Source organism: Eubalaena glacialis, chromosome 11 (assembly GCF_028564815.1).
Source record: "Eubalaena glacialis isolate mEubGla1 chromosome 11, mEubGla1.1.hap2.+ XY, whole genome shotgun sequence".
Lineage (NCBI taxonomy): Eukaryota > Metazoa > Chordata > Mammalia > Artiodactyla > Balaenidae > Eubalaena > Eubalaena glacialis.
Window position 1 is genome coordinate 52735526 of NC_083726.1, and position 21359 is coordinate 52756884.

At 39.1% G+C, this 21359-nt stretch overlaps 1 protein-coding gene across 2 annotated transcripts in view; it reads right to left on the reverse strand.

Moving 5' to 3' along the window:
* MSRB3 (methionine sulfoxide reductase B3) overlaps window positions 1-21347 on the reverse strand; it is a 174563-nt gene extending 153216 nt beyond the window's left edge. The window contains exon 1 of one of the 2 annotated variants that reach the window (XM_061204379.1): window positions 21104-21347. In XM_061204379.1, coding sequence (XP_061060362.1) covers window positions 21104-21347 — 244 coding nt within the window. The remainder of the gene's footprint in view (window positions 1-21103) is intronic. The other variant, XM_061204382.1, reaches the window with a different exon arrangement.
* Window positions 21348-21359: the final 12 nt, after the last annotated feature.

Genomic DNA, 21359 nt, shown 5'->3' on the forward strand with positions numbered 1-21359 from the left:
AGCCAAAAATAAATAAATAAATAAATAAATTTATTTAAAAAAAATAGAATTATGGACATTAAGTCCGTCTTCTGATGTTAATTATAACTCTATTAAACGCTATCTTTTTTTCAGGATTCCTGTTTTGTAAAGCATCTAGTCAAATTCAGGGATTTATTCATTCTCACATGAATGTTTTAAAACTTCTATCACCAATATAGAACACAAATCTTTTTCTTTTAAAATATATATTGATTTCACAGTCCATTGATTACACAGACAATGTAGTTTCAGTGTCTACATTACATGTGTTTCATCTAAAAAGTTTTTCTTAATATTTAAAAGGTGCCAACAGGAAAGCAAAACCCACACAAACAAGTCACTTTTGATTACTATTAAAAAATGACTTCAGGGCTTCCCTGGTGGCGCAGTGGTTGAGAGTCTGCCTGCCAATGCAGGGGACACGGGTTCGAGCCCTGGTCTGGGAAGATCCCACATGCCGTGGGGCAACTGGGCCCGTGAGCCACAACTACTGAGCCTGCGCGTCTGGAGCCTGTGCTCTGCAACAAGAGAGGCCGCGATAGTAAGAGGCCCGCGCACCGCGATGAAGAGTGCCCCCCACTTGCCGCAACTAGAGAAAGCCCTCGCACATAAACGAAGACCCAACACAGCCATAAATAAATAAATTAATTAATTAATTTAAAAAATATCTTAGATTATAAAAAAAAAATGACTTCAGAATTTTTCAGTCTTTTTAACTGTTTCGTTTTGTTGTGTTTATACAATACAGTTTTGCTTTTCTAGTACTTGAGTTCAAATTTAAACCTTCTCACTGACTAGTTAGGTTTCATTTGACAAGGTTTACTCTGAGCTTTGAAAGTCTCATCTGTATGTCTGGAGTTTGTAATAGTTTCCTTGCAAGATTGCTACTAGAGGAGCACCTGGCACACACATACCTCTAAATTAATACTATGATTCCTTCCTTAAGTAACATTCCCTGTTGATAATTTGTTCCCCGTGGAACTCACAGAACTGAAGCTCAATGCCTTTTAGTGACACTTTATATGGTTGATTTTTCTTACTGAAAACATTCTTCACTTGACTTTTCTATTCTACACAGTATTGTTTTCTTCCTCCCTTTCTGGAAATTGCTTCTCTATCTCTTGGGATATTTCCTTCTGATTTCCAAACTGTGACTAAGCTCCAGAGATATCCCTTTAGTACCCTCTGTATTTCTCACTATTTAATCTCTTTCTTACAGATCTCACCTATTCTAACAACTTCAACCATCATTTCTTGATAGGTAACTATACAGATCTACCTCCAACACTGAAACAAGCTCTAATGCTCTGTCTTCTAATATCTATTGGATAATAATAACATCAACTTGCACTTGCATGGTATAGTCTTATATGGCTTATAAGAATCTTTAGTCCCACCTTGTATTGTTATTCAAATATCTTGCATGTGTGCATCTTACTATTATGACATTATTACTAATAATCATTTTTGAGTACCTGCATGAGGTGATCGTGTATATGTGTATCTAATATCATTTAATCCTCATGTCAACCCTGAGGTAGGAACTGCTATATGTGGTAGTCATTAGTGCTATTTGCCCTACATTTCTAGCTCTCCATTTTCCAGGCACATGGTAGGAATGCACTTTCTGGCCCCCTGTGGTTCTTGAGACTGTGTCACTAGTTCTGGGCAATAAGTTGTGAACAGTGATACTGTGTGCCACTTCTAAGACAGATCACTTAATTGTTGGCGTGAGACTCTCCAGAACTCTCTTTCTCTCTCCAACAGTGATCAGCAATGTTCTATAATTAGATGATGACTGCTCCATTAACCATGATCCTGGAATAGGAGACATGGAGCAGAGTTCCCATCTGACAGACAATGAACATGCAATACAAGCAAGAAATAAAACTTCAGTGGTTTAAGCCACTGGAATTTGGGGATTATGTGTTCCAGCAGAAACTAAGGTTCAGAGAATAACTTGTGTGAGGTCATACGGCCAGTACTGGAGCCAGAATTTGAACTGAAGTCTATTTTAATCTCCTGTAGTACATTAAAAAATTCCTCAATGGCAGGGACTCTTATGCCCCAGATTGCTGTCCTTGTTTAGCAAAACAACAGGGTCTGGAAGGTTGAGAAGTCCAATGTTAAAAACAATGAGACCACTTTGAAAAGCCCAGGGTCTTTCTCTCATTAGTCATCCCTTCTATTCCTAAATATCCCAAAGAGATTCTTACCATGGTCAGAAGATACGGCTCTCCTCTCATATCCAGGCATAAAGGTTAGGAGAGAGTTACTTCATCTTGGATCATCTGTAGCTAACAAATTACTCCCAACCCTTCAAGAACTAAAGGTTTCACTCAGCTGCAAAACTGACTGAGTAGCTCCTGGTGACAATAAAATGACTGATTACGAAGATTTCATTTCCTGAAGTGACTGAAAGCTCCCTGGGCACTAACCAGATCCGCTGTACCTTCTTACTGATCTAATAAGTCAGTGCCCAGATGCAGACCTTAGAAATAGAGTGCCCTGATTTTAATCAATCTATAAATGTAAGAAAAAAAATATTCGTTGCCATGATGCTAAAAAAAAAATGTTTGTCCTTCCCAGTGGCTCAGGGATCATGCATGACCCTGGCCCTAAGGAAAAGGAACTGTAACGGTTCATTTTTTGACATGTAAGTAAACAATATATAAAACAATAAGATTTTAGAGACAACCTATAGACAAAGATTTGGCTGTGGTTGCAGAACAGAATGTAAACATCAGTAACTTCACATTTTAAAACAAAAAGTACTCCCCTGGTGGCTCAGTGGTTAAGAATCCACCTGCCAATGCAGGGGACACGGGTGTGGGCCCAGGTCCAGGAAGAACCCACACGCCGTGGAGCAACTAAGCCCGTGGGTCACAACTACTGAACCCGCGCTCTAGAGCCTATGCTCCGCAACAAGAGAAGCCACCGCAATGAGAAGCCCATGCACCGCAACGAAGAGTAGTCCCCACTCGCTGCAACTAGAGAAAGCCCGCACAGCAATGAAGACGCAACACAGCCAATAAATAAATAAATAAATAAATAAATAAAACAAAAAGAAAATGTACATAGCTAACAAAATGTAAAGAGTGCCCGGAAAGAAAGGCAGAATAAAGGGTGAGAGTATCAGGACCTCCATCTTATAAAGCAGAGAATTAGGAGATATTAACTAGACTGCAAAATGCTAACTGGACCCTTAGAATCCATTTTTCCTTCTCCATATTAGTAATAGAATGCTCTGAAATTTTAGCTGAACATAGAGCTACATTTCTCTGCCTCCTTTGCAGCTAATTGTGAATAAGATACTACCTTCTAGCTAGTGGAATGATGTGTGATCTTTCACATCACCTCCTTTAAAGACAAAGTTACTTGCTTTAGACTTCCTCTTCCCCCTGGGAAATGGCAAAAACTGCAACAGCGCACTTGGACACTGGGATGGAAGCTACTTGAGAAAGGCAGACTTAACAGGTCATGAAGCAAAGCTACTTACTCACCAACTCAACCTTTGGTTATTACCTACCTCAGGCTAACATGGGGGAGAAAAATAAACTTCTACTTATGTCAGTCACTCTACTTGGAATCCTTTTGTCACAACAGCTTGTCATGTAGCCTATCAAAAGTTCATGAGCAAATATATTATTTAATGTTACAAAAGTGAACAATAAGGGAATTTAAAAAATCAATAAACAATGGTAGACAAAATGGAGAAGAAAGAGCAGATAAATCCTTATTTTTCATAACTGGATATTATCTAAAATTGATGAATCAAGAAATACTACCAGAAGAATGATTTTCACAGGAGTGAGGCGGAGATGAGAAGGGATAGAGTTGGAGGCTGTTGCTTTTCACCTTAGGTTCCCTTGTATCAAGAACCATGTGCAAAAAAAAAAAAAGCTTAGACGTGCTAAAAAAGATGCAGTGCCTCAGTGGACCATTTCATCTAAAGAAAAACTTGCTAATGCAGGCTGAACAAATCCTGTCCTATGCCTGCAACTATAAACTACAGTTATCTATATCACTAAAAAACTGTTTTTAATGAGTTGAATATAAGCCCTAAAAATAGGTATCTGTAAATCGTGCTTCAAATATTTTAAGTTAGAACTTTGCCACCATTCCAGGAATAGAAAGTTTTAGCACTGGAAACTGCAAATAAATATTTGCTTTTGTATCAGAATTTTAGCATCCTTCCCCTCCAAGTTTACTTTCTATTGCAGAAAGTAAGAATTTTCTCATGATGATATGCCTCGTAGCTTGTATCTGATAAGGCAGATAAAGGAGAAGTTTTATGAAAATGTAGTTCTTCTATTCCACTGAAAAGTAAATCTTAATGGCCTCTATCAACTATCTTTTAACACCATGTTGAACTTGGGAGAAAGGAGAAGCCCTGAATGAGATCATAAAGTGAAAGAAATAAAGTACTTTGCATAATGTTGTTTCTACTTTGTCCTCAATGGTTTTCTTCATTAATTTTAGATGATTAAATGTTTTAAAAAGAATTTAGGTATTTCATGTGCACCTCAAACTACTTATCACATCCAAAACTCAATTTGTTTTCTTTCTTCACCAATTTATTATTCTTTCTGTATTCCTGATCCTGTTAGAAAGTACTTCCATTCTACACAACCACTAAACCCCGAATCTGGGAGTCATCCTCAATTATTTTCTATTTTAATCTTTCATACTTAATTAACACCAAGTGCTGTCAATCTTATTTCCAAGATATTGCTCAAATACATCCTTTTCTTTTCATCTCTCATCTAGAATATAGTAATGGCCTCTTACTGGTCTTCCTGCCTCTACCCTGACTCCCCTCACAGCCAGTCTCCATACTGCTACAGAAGTGATGTATACTCGCTCTGACCATGTCAGAACCCTGCTTCATGTACTTCCATGGCTCATGAACACCTATGGGGAAAGAACCTATCAGATTCATTTCTTTTCCTATCTTAACTTCAGTCCCCAACACTCCCTGGTACACAATGGTACAATCCATTAACTCTCTTGTCCTTTACTTTATCTCTAGTACCTCACCAGTGCCTAAACTCTAATAAGTATTCAATATGTGTTTGTTGAATGAATGAATGAAGATTCTCTCCTGATAACAGTCAACTATTTATTGTTTTCCACACACCTTTTCCACCCTTACCATATCACCCATATTTTTCATACCACATAAAGAATGAAATCTTCATTTTTAACCTTCAAGACCCAGTTTAGATATCATCTCCTTTGGGAAACTTTTTTTCACAGCTATTCTTCTCACCCTTCTCCCCAACCCTTCCATTAGAAAATGAATCAATTCTACCACTATACTACTTCCTACTTCAGTACCTCTATTATTTATCTATTACTGCATGTTAGAATTTTAGATATAGATAGATAGATAGATAGATAGATAGATAGATAGATAGATAGATAGATAGATATGCCTCTCCTAAAAAGTCCTTGAGAGCAGCCAGAGGTATTCACTTCTGTAAAATAAAGGCTCAGTAAATGCTTTCATAGAACTGAACTCAAATGTCACTTCCTCTGTTTTCCCCCATCTCTGTTCATAATGTCCTAGTTCGCCCAGGACTAGAGTCCTATCCTATACCCAGGAAGTGCAGTATACAGGAAAGAGTCAGAACTGGGTTTAACTTCTGACTCTATCACTTAACCAGCTGATAAATCCTGAGCAAATTAGTTTCTTGTCTCTGATTCCTAACCTACATAATGTAGACCGTAACACTTATTTCACTAAGTTTTGGAAGGATTAAGTGAGATAACTAGCAGGCTACTCAGTGAACTTTACTTCCCTTACTGAGAAGGAAAAGCAAGAGGAGGTCTGAGATACCATGGAGAGATACAGATAGAGAATGAGAGAGAGAGTGTGTATGCATGTGTGCATGTTTGCATGAGTGTGCATGCGTTCGTGTGTGTGCATGTGTGTGTGTCTGGGTTGGAGGGTTTAATTAGTTCCATTTTGGGCAGGGTAAGAATGAGGTGACTGTATAACAGACAACTCAGGTAAGATTAATTTTTCTATTTCAGTAATTATGTTTTAGTGATTGTCAAAAAATCATGATCTTTGGCAAAAAGGAACAATTTCAAGTTTTGCAATCAACTGTTTCAGTCAATTATATAGAGTGATATAACTTTATGCATGCATGAGGCAAATGTACTAATAAAACAGGAACCTGACAAAGTAAACTTTGGTCAACTCTAATTTGAACATATCAATAGCAGTTATAAAATACTGTTGTAATTCAATTAAAACTGCCAATATCATTCACTCTTACTCAAAGATAAAACTATTCTAGGACTTATAACTAATTTTGCATCATGACCCTGAGAATTATCTAGAACATTAGAGGTACCGAATTCCCAGTAGTAACCTTGTAACTGATACTGATGTGTCATCTGGGAGGCAAGAATTCTACCACTGAACCACCAATGCCTTTGATTTGTCATCTGAGTGTCGGTAACTTCCATTGTTCTCAGGTACTTCTTCCATAGGGAATGCTAGCAACATCTTATATTCTATAATTACAGTACTATTTGCATTCAGATTATTCTATAAGCATTTTCTAGCTTCCTAATTATGCTTTTTTGTATTCAATTAAATGTTGTTTTGCAAGGGAAAGGTAACACGCTATACAACATTCTGTATTTCCCTCAGGTAACGGGAGAGCTCAGGAAAGACATCAACTCCTGGATAGACTCTAGCCAAATGGCAAATGAATCAAAATATCCTTAAGAATGATGAAGTTAAGGTATCAAAGGTATGGTCATAATCGCTGAATGCAGTAGATGTTATTACATAATTAAATGAAAATGAAAAAGATAAAAACAATCCTTAAAAGAGTGAACATATAATATAAAAATAACAATTCAGCAACAATCATGTAGATCTACAGGTCCCACTTTAGTTAACAAAAGCAGAGTGGGAAAAAAAAAGAAAAGAAAAGAATCCAAAATTCTTCCTGCAGAGAAGGGCAAAACGCTGTTGAATCTTACTTTTTTTAATTTGATGACTAGATTAGTTCAGGCTAATGATATTTTTAAACACTTGTTCAAGTCCGTGGAACCTAAAATATGATGTCACTGTTTCACTCCCTATGAACGATAAAAGCAAATAAAACATGGAAACCATATGCCAAAGATTGAAAACCAAGGGGAAAAGATCATAAAAAAGGGATAAAACAGCAGGACAAAGAGTGTCATCAAATATGTCCATGATCGGGACTTCCCTGGTTGCGCAGTGGTTAAGAATCTGCCTGCCAATGCTGGGGACATGGGTTCGATCCCTGGTCTGGGACGATCCCACATGCCGCAGAGCAACTAAGCCCGTGCGCCACAACTACTAAGCCCGCGTGCCACAACTACTGAAGCCCGCGCGCCTAGAGCCCGTGCTCTGCAACAAGAGAAGCCACCGCAATGAGAAGCCCTCGCACCGCAATGAAGAGCAGCCCCCGCTCGCCGCAACTAGAGAAAGCCCGTGTGCAGCAACAAAGACCCAACACAGCCAAAAATTTAAAAATAAATTTAAAAATACATATGTCCCTGATAACATAAAATATAAATGATTTAAATGCACCTACTGAAAAATGACTCTCATATAGTTACAAAACAAATAAATGGCATAGTGGGATCAAAAAAGAAAAGAAGCAGAAAGAAAAAGAGAGACTGCATACATGCACACATACATGTGCACGCGCAAGTGCACACACACACACACACACAAAGACAAAAGTGGCAACACGAATAAATATCTTTTAAGAGAGAACTCACTCATGTTCTCCCTTAATCAGATTCCTACCAGTTCCCACTGACATGGTAAATAGAATATAAAAATAGAGGAAATCTATATATATCAGCCCTGGGAACTAAAATAGGATAAACTTGTGCAAGATAAAGTACAGAGGATGTACTGAAGAAAAGGCCAACTCCCAACTCATCCATGTGCAAACACTGTTCCTGCGAGTTAGTGAAACAGAATCCAGGATTCTAAATAGGAGGAGCCAAGTCCAGAGAACAGGTAGGTCAAAGGTATGGAGAGCTTGATAACTGGCACAGGGTATGTCTAGATCCCATAGGTCACTGCAGCAAGCACTTCTGACACTGAAAGCCACACTAAGCAGGGGTACTGTGGCGATGCTCAAACCTAGTGTGCCAAGGATTTGGGAAGCACTGTCAAGGCTGAGTTTTGAAAAAGACAGTCAAAACTGGGAAATACTCGGGGCACTGCCTAGAATTTCTGATGTCACCCTAATTAGAGAAAAGAAACTTCAACCCTAAGGCAATACTTCTTGCTAAAGCCACCTCCAGTTCTGATGCTGCTTCCCTCCTCTCTACCTGAGGCCCCTGAAGCCTGAAAGTTAAACTATGGTAAACCTAAACTTTTCTCTTCTCCCCTTTTATCACCTTGAAAGATTAAGAAAAACACACCAAACTCAGCTAGAAGCCTCTCACTCCCCAAACTGGGCAAGCCCACGCTGCATTCATCTCTTACTCTATTTAACAAACAGATGCTGGGAACAAAGTGAGAAATAAGATGCCATGGTCCCTGCCACCATGAAGCTTACATATGTGTAAGAATGATATTATTAGCTAGTACAATAAGGATCACGGAGAAGCAGAAAGGGAATAAAGATCCTATATAACAGAGGGAAGTAGTCTAGTTTGGGAGGCATAAGAAAGCCTTCCTGCAGGTAGTAATATTTAAACTAAGAATAAAGGATAAGACTGTGTTGCTCAGATTAAGAATGAGGAAAGAAGTGTACCAGACAAAGAAAAAGATGAGTAGCAGCCCTGAGATAAGAGTGTGTGTAACCCACTGAGGGTTATGAAAGAAGAGCAGGGTGGCTGGAAGGTGTAAGTGAGGAACAGATGGGGGAGATGACGAGGCTGACGAGGTAGGCAGAAGCAAATCTTGAAGCTATTATAAGAATTTGGAACTTCATCCTAAAAAGAAAGAGAAGTAATCGAAGGAGAGTAACATGATCAGATCTTTGAATTTAAAAGACTGCCATGACTAAAAGGTGGAAAATGGATGGGGGTGGCATCAGAACAGAGGTAGTGAGACTAATTGGGACACTACTGTAGAAATCTAGGCAAATGATTCATACAGGGCGTGAGATAGGGGGAAAAAATGAAGAGGACTCCAGTTCTGGCTCAAGGAACTGGGCACTTAGCAATACCATTTACTAAGCTAGGGAACAAGGTGGGAGACTTAAGCTTGGGCAAAAAATAATAATAATAATAAGTTTTGAACATGTTGAAGGTACACACAAGCAACCAAATGGAGATGCTATAGAAGAAAGTGGATATACAGAACTGTAGCTTAGGTACAGAACTAGGTTGTCGGTAAATTTGGGGGGAGTTAATTTATCAAATGGAACTGAAGCCATGGAGTAAATAAGATTGCCTAAGAAAATGTGTAAAATGAGAAAAGAAAATGTCAGAGCCCTGAGGAACCTCCACATTTGAAGGTGAGCTAGAAGAGAAAGAACTAGTAAAGAAGATGAAGAAGGAGCAGTGGCCAAAGAAGGCAGAGGTCAAGGAGAGTGTTGTTCCAGAACGACAATGATAATGATGAGACTAGGATGGTGATGATGAAGTTGCTGGCTAACGTTTACCGTGAATTAACTCTGTGGAAGACTCTGTGCTAAGTGACTCACATATGCTATCTCATCTAACGATTACAACAGTCCATGTGGTAGGAACGCTACTATCCCCATTCTGCAAGTGAAGAAACTGAGGCACAGATGATTTAATTAATTTGCCTAAGATCATATATCTAACTCAATACATATTTTTGGATGGATGACAGAAAAAGAGTGACAGCAAGGATGTGAACAACTTGTAAAACAACTTTGTCACAGAGGATGACAGGCTGAGTAGGCTTTTTGTTTGTTTTTTAAGATGAGAGAAATTTGAGCATATTTAAATGAGGGATATTAGGAGATTACCCAAGAGTTTAGGAAAACCTTAAAAAATTTGAAGTAATTGAATGTAAGAGAAAAATTAATTAATTAGGAAATTAATCAATTTAGGAAAAAATTACAGCTATACCAAAAAAGTAAGGATACAAAGGGATTTTCTCTCTCTATGCCAAAGTTTTTTGCTCTGTAATTTAAGGAGTTGGGGAAAATCAGCAATTTCTAATCACTATCAAGAACTTCCCTTTAATTATTTTCCTTCATGATCTCTCTTAGTTATTTCACACTTGGTTATATCACACACACAGGAAGTTCTGATTAGCAGTCACATACGTCTGATTACTAAAATAATCATACTTAACAAAACAGCTTAGTTGGGAAATCCAAGGCTCAGGAAGATTAAGTGATTCATATAAGGTCACTCACGTATTTTTTAAAAGAGGATGTCATTGTCTAAATATGAAGAAACTGGCCCAAATTAGCACAGAGAATCAATGGAATCAATTCCAAACCACACTCCAAAAGTAAAAAACTGAAAGATTTTAGAAGGATAATGAAGAAGGCATACTTTTTTTCTTCTAATTAGAAAAAAGAAAAAAAAAAAAGCAATAATAAATCCCAGAAAATGGGGGGAAAAAACCACACCTGTATAAAAAAGTCATGGTCTAAAAAAAAAAAAAGGTCATGGTCTAACCATGACACAAATTAAACTGGCATGACTTTAAGCAACTGGTATTGTACAGGAGAACCCATCTGAACATCACACTATGGTCATTCTTTTTCAAATGTCACAGAAACAATTTAACACCTTAAAAAGTTAAATGGGAAAAAATGTAATCAAAAGAAACGACTATGTAAGGAGTGAGTCAGAATAGCGTAATGATGAAGAGCACGGACTCTGGAGCCAGACTGCCTGGATTCAAATGATGGAATGCCTCAGTGCCTCAGGCACTAATCTTAATATATGAACTATCATAATAATATTGTACCTCCTTGATAAAGCTGCCACGAGCATTAAATGAGTTAATATATGTAAACAGTAAATACTTGAACTAGTGCCTGGCACATAGTAACATCTGTTTGTATTTGCTATTTATTATCATTATCATTATTATTATTATTATTTGATATATGGATAATGAAGCATAAAACCAATGGGAGAAAATACAAAGATTTGATCCACTGGAAAATACAAGAACCCTAACAGATAAATGTGCAAGGAGCAGAAATAAATAAAAGTAGAAAAACATATAGATAATAAAAGAAATGCTAATCTCTAAAAAAATTGAGTTATATACACCAATATGGATAACACAAATATAATGTCATGGGGGAAAAAAGCAAGCTATGGAAGTTATACAGCAGATAATACCATTTATGTAGCGTTCCAAAACATGCAAAACTAAACAATAAAACATGTAGGGCTACATCTATGGTAAACCTATAAAGAAAGCAAGAGCTTACCAGTTATCATTTGTGTTAAGTGATAATCACAAAATGCATGACTGTGACTAAGTAAAGGGAAGATAGGACTGGTGAAGGTCACAGCTTCAACATTCCATTCCTGAAGCTGAGTGGGGGTACCCAGAAATTATTCTTTATACCTTGTATAGGTGTTATATATTCTTTTTGTGTGTGTGAAATATTTTATAATGGAAAGGGAAAAACTTACTAATACATTTTAAAGGCAAGAGAAAAATTCTTTTAACCTCTCAAATTAGTAAAGTTTTTTTTTCTTTAAAGCTCAAGGGAAGAGATTTTCTTCTTTAATGATAAGACCAAATTAACTAGTTCTAAGAGTTAAATATATTTCTAGGATGGTCAAAGGCAAATTCCACTGGCAGTGTACCCTGATAAAAGAGGACTTTTCCCATCTGAGATATATCACTAAGCCTAAATAAGCAATTCTTAGCTGTACATTTAGAACAACCAACGTAATTTCTCCTGCTTAATGCCATTACTTTAGATGGGATAGCTAATATGATGCTTCTAATACACTGTAACCTATCCTCTAAATCAATACTAAATCTTTAACAGGGTTATGTAACTTTGCTTATGGATCAAATTACACTAGGCTACAAGGTTCAAATATAGGCTCTTAGTCTCAGAATAACCTTTATATTTAGTTCCACAAAATAGACAGCTTGAACCAAACATAACAAGAGAACACAATTTTGCATAATTTATTAATCATGTCACTTCCACTAAAAATTATGAAAGGTACTTGAAGACTTTTAGACAACCCAGAGATTATAGAATCATTCTATAGAATTATAGAATGCAAAAGCAACATCAGGTATTGCCCATCTGAATTCGTTCAATTTGCAGATGTGAGAACTGAGGCACAGGGAGTTAAAATGCCTTAGGCAAGAGCAGGACTAGGAAACCCAGTCTTCCAAGTCGCTATCCAGTGACTATGCTGACTCCCTTGTGACATGAACATATACACAAGAATGCAGATATGCTAATGAGTCTGCAATTTTTCAACTGATTCTGCACATAAGTAAACACCCTCTGCCTTCAACCCATCCTCTTCCCGGCCCCTTAGGGTGATCTGACTAGAAGGCATATTCACACACAAGAAATCAGGAACAAGAACAACAATGCATGCACTTTTTCTTTTTCATGCTTAATAACTGCCAGCTCAGAGCTCCAAGACCACTTGTGGCCCCTCACCCATTGTCCTATCTATTCTCTTGTACTGTGTACTGGGAGACATGGCCCTACCTTTCCTTACTTCACACTACTAATCTAAGATAAAAGAAGTACCCACCTACGATAGTCACTATAGATCTCTCCCAACCGCAACCAAGCCCAGATTCTCTCTCTGACAACCAAACACAATACAAGCAAGAGAAATGAAAGAATAATGTAAAATTCAGGGCTCTAGGATTTATACAAGGGCTGTCCTGATATTTTTTAAGGACTCTAACATGCAGCATGGGCTTATTTTCAATGTTGCCTTAACATATGTGCTGAAGGACTGGCTGGTTTTGTTTTGTTTGGATTTTCGTTTTTGTCTTTAAATAAAATAACTGACCCAACAAACCATAAAACTACACTGTGTAATTTATAGTAATAGAAGATAGTTACTCCATGGCCATAACAGAGACTGCAGAAGATATGTACTTGCACGCAAATCATCTACTAATTTTCATCTTTATAATAGCACGATAGCCCTAAAAATGATGCTTATATAACTGAAAATATAATTTTTAAAAAGTGTTCATGTACTAATCCCTGAGACTACATAATAGCCAGGCCTTAGCATAAAGTACATTGCCTGGCATAAAACAGGCAATTGCTGTTGAAAGAAGATGTTGAGAAGGAGTTTTCCTGTCATTGCAAAAGTTCAGCTACAGCTCAAATTTTCAAACAAAAGTCTCCCCCACGCTCTAAAGGGAGACGACAAGGAGTCGCTGAATGTTGAGAGGATCCACAAAGCAAGAAATCAAGTGTTGTCTATAGACTCTGTGAGTCATAATTTCCACATATGTGTACTTTCCAAACATATGATAATGCTTTTATATTTAAAAAAAAAAACTCAAATTTTTACAGTGGATTTTTGCTAGTATTTTCTCAGTCAACAGCTACTAAAAGCACAACTACTAGCACATGGGAGGGCCCCCTTTTTTAAAATGAGTTAGAAATTACTCTTAATCCTGTATATTGAACATAAACATGTCACTTTAGAGGAGCATTAGGAACAATGTACTATTTTTAGAAACTTAGAATCAGGATAGACCGTTGGTCAGGAAGCTAGGCCCTGAGAACACATTTCCTCTACCAGCACTGTTTCTCTATTTCACCTGCAGTCATCTCCATAATTTACAAACCTTTATATACAGTTGGTGCAAATAAGTCCTCTCAATGAAGTATTGGGTTGACCAAAAAGTGCCTTCAGTTTTTAAGTAAAAATAAAAGCCTCATTTTTCATTTTCACCAAGAACTTTATTGAACAACGTATTCATCCTTTTGTTCCACTACCTTCTGCCATTTTTCAGGCAACTTCGTAATTCCATCTTCCTAAAATTTTTTATCTTTTTGAGTAAAGAACTGTTCCAGGTGCCTTTTACAGTATTCCAGGGAATTGACATTTTTCCATTAAGAGAATTTTGTAAAGACCGAAATAAATGGAAATCCGAAGGTGCAATGTCTGGTGAATAGGCGGATGAGTCAGAACTTCCCAGCCAAGCTGTAACAGTTTTTGCCTAGTCATCAAAGAAACATGCGGTCTTGTGTTATCCTGATGGAAGATTATGCATTTTCTGTTGACTAATTCTGGCCGCTTTTCGTTGAGTGCTGCTTTCAGTTGGTCTAACTGGGAGCAGTACTTGTTGGAATTAATCGTTTGGTTTTCTGGAAGGAGCTCATAATAGAGGACTCCCTTCCAATCCCACCATATACACGATATCATCTTCTTTGGATGAAGACTGGCCTTTGGTGTGGTTGGTGGTGGTTCATTTCACCTGCCCCACGATCTCTTCCATTCCACGTTATTGTACAGTATCCACTTTTCATCTCCCGTCACAATTTGTTTTTAAAAAGGAACATTTTCATTATGTTTAAGTGAAGAATCATGTGAAAATACGGTAAAGAAGGTTTTTTTCACTTAACTTATGTGGAACCCAAACATCAAAGCGATTAACATAACCAAGCTGGTGCAAATGATTTTCAGTGCTTGATTTGGATATTTTGAGTATGTCAGCTATCTCTTGCATGGTATAACATTGATTGTTCTCACTTATTGTTTCGATTTGATCGCTATCAACTTCAGCTGGTCTACCTGACCGTGGAGTATCGTCCAGAGAGAAATCTCCAGCACGAAACTTTGCAAACCACTTTTGATGCGTTCCATCAGTCACAGCACCTTCTCCATACACTGCACAAATCTTTTTTTGCGTTTCAGTTGCGCTTTTACCTTTCCTGAAATAATAAACCATAATATGCCAAAAATGTTGCTTTTTTTTCCATTTTCAATATTAAAATGGCTACACAAAAAATTCACCAATTTTGATAAGTTTTTTTTAAAATGCACGTTGATAATGACAGCTGTCACATACAATCTAACAAAATTGTTTCGAATGAAGTTGAAGACAACTAAGTGCTACTAGAGCCATCTTACAGAAAAAAACGAATGAACCTTTTGGCCAACCCAATAAATTCCCTCTACTTTCCTTCAGAAAGTCAGGTACAAGAAATTGTCTCGCTGTTTCCAAATCAGCACACAGCTGGGCAACCCGATTATACAAATGCCAGGTCACAATGCTGCTCCAGGCTACCACAGCCAAGCATCAGAGTCAGGGTACTGTGGCCAGGGTGGCCAATTCAAGTGCAAGAACCTTGCAGGTGACACTTGAAGAGATAAGAGAAGCAAAGCATTCTGTAAGAAAGGGGGAGGGATGTGATTTATTATAAATTCTTTTATTATAGATTAGGAAATGGTCAATAATTATTGTATGGATAAGAACCTGACCATGGCAATAAAAATTGCCCATAAAGGCCAAAAAAAAAAGCCAAAGAGTCCTCCTTCTGGTGGGAATCATATCTGCTTCACATTCTTGGGGAAGGTAAAGGGAGGAACGGGGAGGAGACGGAGCAGAACGTGTGTTCAACGCCAACTGAACTTGTAGGAGGCCCAGAGCACAGAGGAGCTTGGTGATGATGAAGACTTTTAAGGAGTTAGTCCCTTATCTTAAGAAGCCACCGGAGGGGGTTAAACAAAGAAGTAGTAGCAACAATTCTGCAGGTTAGGTAGGTCATTCTGGCTGCAGCACCCTTTGTTCAGTGTTTCCCAGGCACTAACTGTGGAGGGAGTAAATGTGGTGTCCCCTAAACAAGGAAAGACCATGGACAGAACACCATGTACTGACTGGGCATCTTTCAAAGCCAGACCAAACTATATCTTCTTTATGATACTTTTCCTGTGCCCTTGCTCTTACTCCAGTCGACAAATTCTTCTTCTCCCCTTTATTTTTAACCTCCCTTACTCATACACGTTTTATCTCCAGCTCCAATCTCTCCAAGTTACAGCCTCACGTTTCTAATTCCACCACACATCTCCACATGCATATTCTTCCAGTGCCTCAAACGCAATAGATCTAAAACACAACTTACTTTTTACCCCCACCTATAAACCTGCTCTGAGTTCACTTCTCCTAATCGCCCAGGCTTAACATCTTACCATCACCTTTTATTCATCCCTCTCTTTCCCCACATCCAATTAACTGTTTCTCTCTGTCTAATTTGCTTCAGCAATACTTCCAATCCTATTGTCACTACCCTAGTTTAGGTCTTCATTCTCTAACAAAATCCCTTATAACTTTTCTTTATTAGTCCAATTGTTTCTTTCCCAATTCAATTCATCCTCTGAATTATTAGATAATATATCCCATAATTCAACTCTGATTATGACATTTCCAGCACCAAAAAAACTTCAATCTCATAGCTTACTAACCCAGTCCAAATTTCCTAGCCCAGCATTAAAAGCCTTCCATGTTCTAGGCCAAACCTAATTTTCCATCTTTATACTTTATTTTCCCACTATTCCCCTTCATATATGCTCCAATTATTTTCTACACCTGTTCAATCTGATCTGGTAAATATTGGGTACTCGGCAAAAGTTGATTTCCTTCCACATGAGTTTGCTATATTCTCCTTCCCCATGCCATCTCAATTTATAGGAAAACATCCTATCATTCTATATAGTTGATTCTCACACAGGAAATTAGCATATTCATGGAAAAGCCTGTAAAATCTAGAAAACACACAAGAACCCCGACAAAGAAGAGCCGTGTGACTGAGCTCCAATGTCAAAAGAAAAAGGTAGTGACAAGCAGGACGCCATAAACGCTTCAGAACATTTGAAAGGTTGAAAGCATTATACTTGGGACAATGGATGCTAACAGTCTACCAGAGTTCTTTGAGATGATTCATCGGTCTCATAGAACTTACAGTCCAGTGAAGAATATGAACACATATGGACTTTATAATGCCAGATGGTAAAACCGTGCTCCAACAGAGGTAAAAATGTCTTAGAAGCATAAGGAAATGAGAAATTCTAAGAGATGCAGAAAGCTTCACAAAATACCATGCAACAGAGGCCGTAAGGACTTCAACAGGTTATGAGACAAAGGTATTCCAGGCAGCAGATAAAGGAAAGGTAGAGGTGGAAAATGCTAGAAGTGTGAGAAATAGGGAAAAAAAAACTGATGAACTCTGGGTGCCTAAACTATTACTATTTTGAAAGTCTCTAATGATCACTTACATAGTTTTAATGAATTAAAACTATGTTTTACTTCAATTAATTCCTGAAAGTATGCAGATGATTATCTGCAGGATGGATCAGTTGTTATTAAACAGGATTTTCACAACTCAGTTGGATCCTGAGAAGCGTTGAATCCTGAATGTGGTGGGTGCTACACTCAATTTACTCCCCAGAGCCTGGCTCTTCAGCATTCCTGCAGCAGTATGAATGAACGGCTCTATATCTTAGGATCCACTGAAGGTGACACACTCTTCTATGCACACATTGCATCCAAGAGAAAATTATACATACATTTTAAGAACTAATAACCCCATAATATAAAATTGAAAAATGCAAAGTCAAACCATGTAAATGTTTGCACTTTGTACTACGCACTTTGCATAGTACAAAGAAGTCTAGAATTAGAAGAGACCATACAGAAAATCTAGATCAACCATGTGACCCAAGCTATGTCTATCAGGTTCTTTCTCTCAGGAATTCAGGGTCAAGGCTCACTGATTTAGTCTCTCCCTGTGCTTGGAACTGAGGGACACCTAAATACCCAGGAGCTGCTGAGCAGCCACATACAACTGTGAACACAGGAAAAAAGGGGGAAAAAAAAAAGGTCAGCAAAGAGAGAACAATGAAGCAAAGAAATGCAAAGACTAGAGACAGAGGAAATTCCAGGTTTTCCAGTCCCTGGTCCCTAATAAGGTCTGTGTGCATTTGGCTTCCATCAAATCCCTGTCTTTCTTTCTTTTTCCTAAAACTAGTTCAAGTTCATTTCTGTTACTTGGAACAGAAGCTTAAATGCGGCAATAACCAAAATCCTTCATAAGGTCAACTGGTTGATTTATTACTGATCTACCTTTCCTATACTTTCTTTTCATTTGTATTTCCTTAAAAGCCATAAATATGACTTTGGTATGCTATACAGACAAATATGTGAACAGAGATACAGGATTACGCTGAGCATTTTTAAAGGGAAAACCCATCATCCCCAGGAAAGAGAAAATATAGGAATACTCAAGGTAAAGCCTTGAGATAACTGTACAGCAACCAGAGATGCTAACAACTGGTAAATTAAATAGCTATCTGTTTACCGTCCTACCCAAAGCCGATTTAATTCTGAATAAACCCGATGGGTAGGTCCAATTCAGTCTCCTCTGAGGCATGAGAAAAAGGTCATAACTGAATATAGGGCATTTCATCTGGAATGCCCCAAGTAATTAGCACCCAACCACACAAAGGTTTGGGTGCTCTCCAGTGGTATCCCTAGCCCAGACCCAAATCCAAAACTGAATATCAAACCATCTTAGGGCTTGGCTTAACTATTTACCCCATGACATAACCAGCACTTCCTGCTATTAGATAAGGGGAAAAAAGTAACAGAAGCTTAATATCATGGAACTCTGTCCAGGTGTGTGCATCTGTGTGATATGCCACGTATCAAGACTTTCCTGAGACAGATCCAGTCTCCCCAAAGCTGGATCCACACCCATCAGATCTGACTACAAGTAAAGCAGTTAAACAAGTATAGCAAGTCAGAGCTGACAATCAGAAGTTTGAACCAATGTAGTGGGTGGCTCTGCAGGATTATATAAACAAAAACAATATTACAGGATCCTAGAGTTGGAAGGGACATGGAGACTCTGTCCAACTTCATCATTTTACAGAGAAGGAAGCCAAATATCAAAACCAAATTTATCAACCAAATCCCTAACTATAGTAACACAGGTGAGATAAAAATCAAAGGGACTGTGACCGGATTATGACAGAACCAAAAAGCATTATTTCCTAAAGCTGCTCTAATGGTTGAAAATTTATTTTTAATTATAAAAGAAAAATTGTATTAGAAAAATCTATGAAAACTACTGTTGAGACATTTTTTGGATATTCTTGTTACTTAAGTTTAGCAAAAGGGTAAAGATTTCTGACCAAATGGGTTAACGTTTCAGTTAAGATATTAGACCAAGCACCTTTAAAAGCCAAAAAACTGTGTGTTGATTCAGAACCTACATGGTTGTATGCTTGCAACCTTGGCAGACAGGCAGTTTAGGCACTGTGACAAAATTCTCAATGGCAGAGAGATGCTTATTTTAATATAAAAAAAACCAGACATTTATAGGGCCCTAATAAAAGTCACCAGAAATTAGACTTATGTGTCAGCTGGGACCAAAATTAAAAGAATAAATGTTTAAATGGTCCAAATATAAACTTGGTTTTCAAAATTTCTGGCAAGGGGCCATAGTACTATGGATTTGGGTCTTCAAGGGCTGCTTGACCACAAGTATTAGGTAAGTCAACACATCACTGAGGGAGGGCAAAAAGAAAAAACAACAGATAATCTCTGGCAGTTACAATCTACCCTTTATCGTTCAGCACAGTATATTTTAGAAGACTGCTGATAAAATGTGAAGACAGAACCTGTTGTGTTCCCCAAGAAGTGCTATTAAAGTTACTCCTAAAATATAAATCCATTAAAAAGTAGGTCTTCTTGAAAAACAATATTAATTAGAAGCAAACATGAAATTGGTATTATTACTTAAATTAACATCGATAAATACTAAATATTTTAAAAATCTCCCATCAATCTGAATTGACAATTTTATAAATTACATGAATCCTGAAGATTATTTTATAGACAAAACTATTTTTTAAAAATCTATTTTGCCACCAGCGCTGCAAATGGAAATATGAAGCGATAGACCAGAGGGTGTTGAATATAATCTATGCTTAGTAGAGTCAGCTTTCAACTAATTTATAAGTCCTAGTTGTTAGCCATATCTTATTTTGACAGTTTATTGGTGGCAAAAACAAAAGCAAACTAAAATTTCCTAAGAAATCTCAACTCTGAGGAATTATATTTTCTGTTCTTCCATTCCAGATAAAATTAAGAAGTGAGATGACTAGATACTCATCACAAATATAGAAGTTCGTGCAATTTCACATTTACCTTAAACTCTACATTTGTACTTTGAAATAATTACTTTTTATAGTAATCTTATGTTAAAAAAAATCCCGCACTGATATTTTCCACATGATTTAAAGAAAACTATCTTTAAAAATCATCCTGTTAAGACTGCAAAATTATCCCCACTTGACAGCTTATATCAAACGAGCTCATAAACCAAATAAGGTAGGAATGGCACCTTTCGATCATATAGTTGTAAATAGTCCAGGGTGAAACTTAACAAACCAGACTCGGATGCATTTTTTTCCGCTCAAAAACAAAACAAAACTGGTACCTGTAAAATTCGGGGTTTTGTTCGGTTTTGGCCTATTAGACACCCACAGGGCCCGCGGGAGCCTGACCCCGCGGTGCGGGCTGCGGTGCGCCTCTGGGTGCACCCCTAGTCTCCGCGCGCCCGCCGCTCCCGGCGCTGCCCCCCCAGCCGCCGGGCGCCCCACTCCCCTCCCCGACGCGCGGCGGGAGGCGCGGGCCTGGCTGGCCGTTCCCACGCGTCCAGGCCCGTTATCTGAGCGGCCGCGGTGGCGGGGCCGCCCCGCGCGGGGAAGGGGACTCCGGGATGGCCCCCGCGGCGGGCCCCGCGCCCTCCCGAGCTGGGGGCGGCGTCCTTGCCCCGGCCGCCCCTCCCTCGGGCGCCCGCGTCGGTCGAGAGCCTCCCTCGGGCTCAGGTTCGCTCCCGGAACGGGATAAGGTGTCAGCCACGCTGCCAGACGCCTCCCGTCGGCGGGGGCGAAGCCAGCCCTGCCCTCCTTCCATCCGCCCCTCACCGCCCGCGCCCCTCCTCAGCTCAGGAGACGAGGTGGGGGGGGTCCCCGCAGGAGGCTGAAAGGGGCGCTGCCGGCTCTCTCAGGGGAGCGGAGGTCGGGGTCACACCTCAACTTGGCAGGGTCGGGGCGTGAGGGCAGAGGCGCGGCGGGGAGGGAGCCCCAGACTCACCCGACTGAGCGGCTTCCCGGGCCGCGGCCGCGGCCAGGCAGAGTCTGAGGCAGACGCAGAGCGAGAGGGGGCGCGGGAGGGTCCGCCGCGGGCTCATGAAAGTGCCAGGGAGCCGCCGCCGCCGCCGCCGCCGCCGCCGTCCGAGCCTCCCTCCCTTCCTCCCCGGCTCCGGGCGACGGACGGGGCGGCGGGAGGCATGACGGGAAATTCCTGGGCACTGGCAGCCGAGTCCAAATATGAGCATAGGAGACGAGCG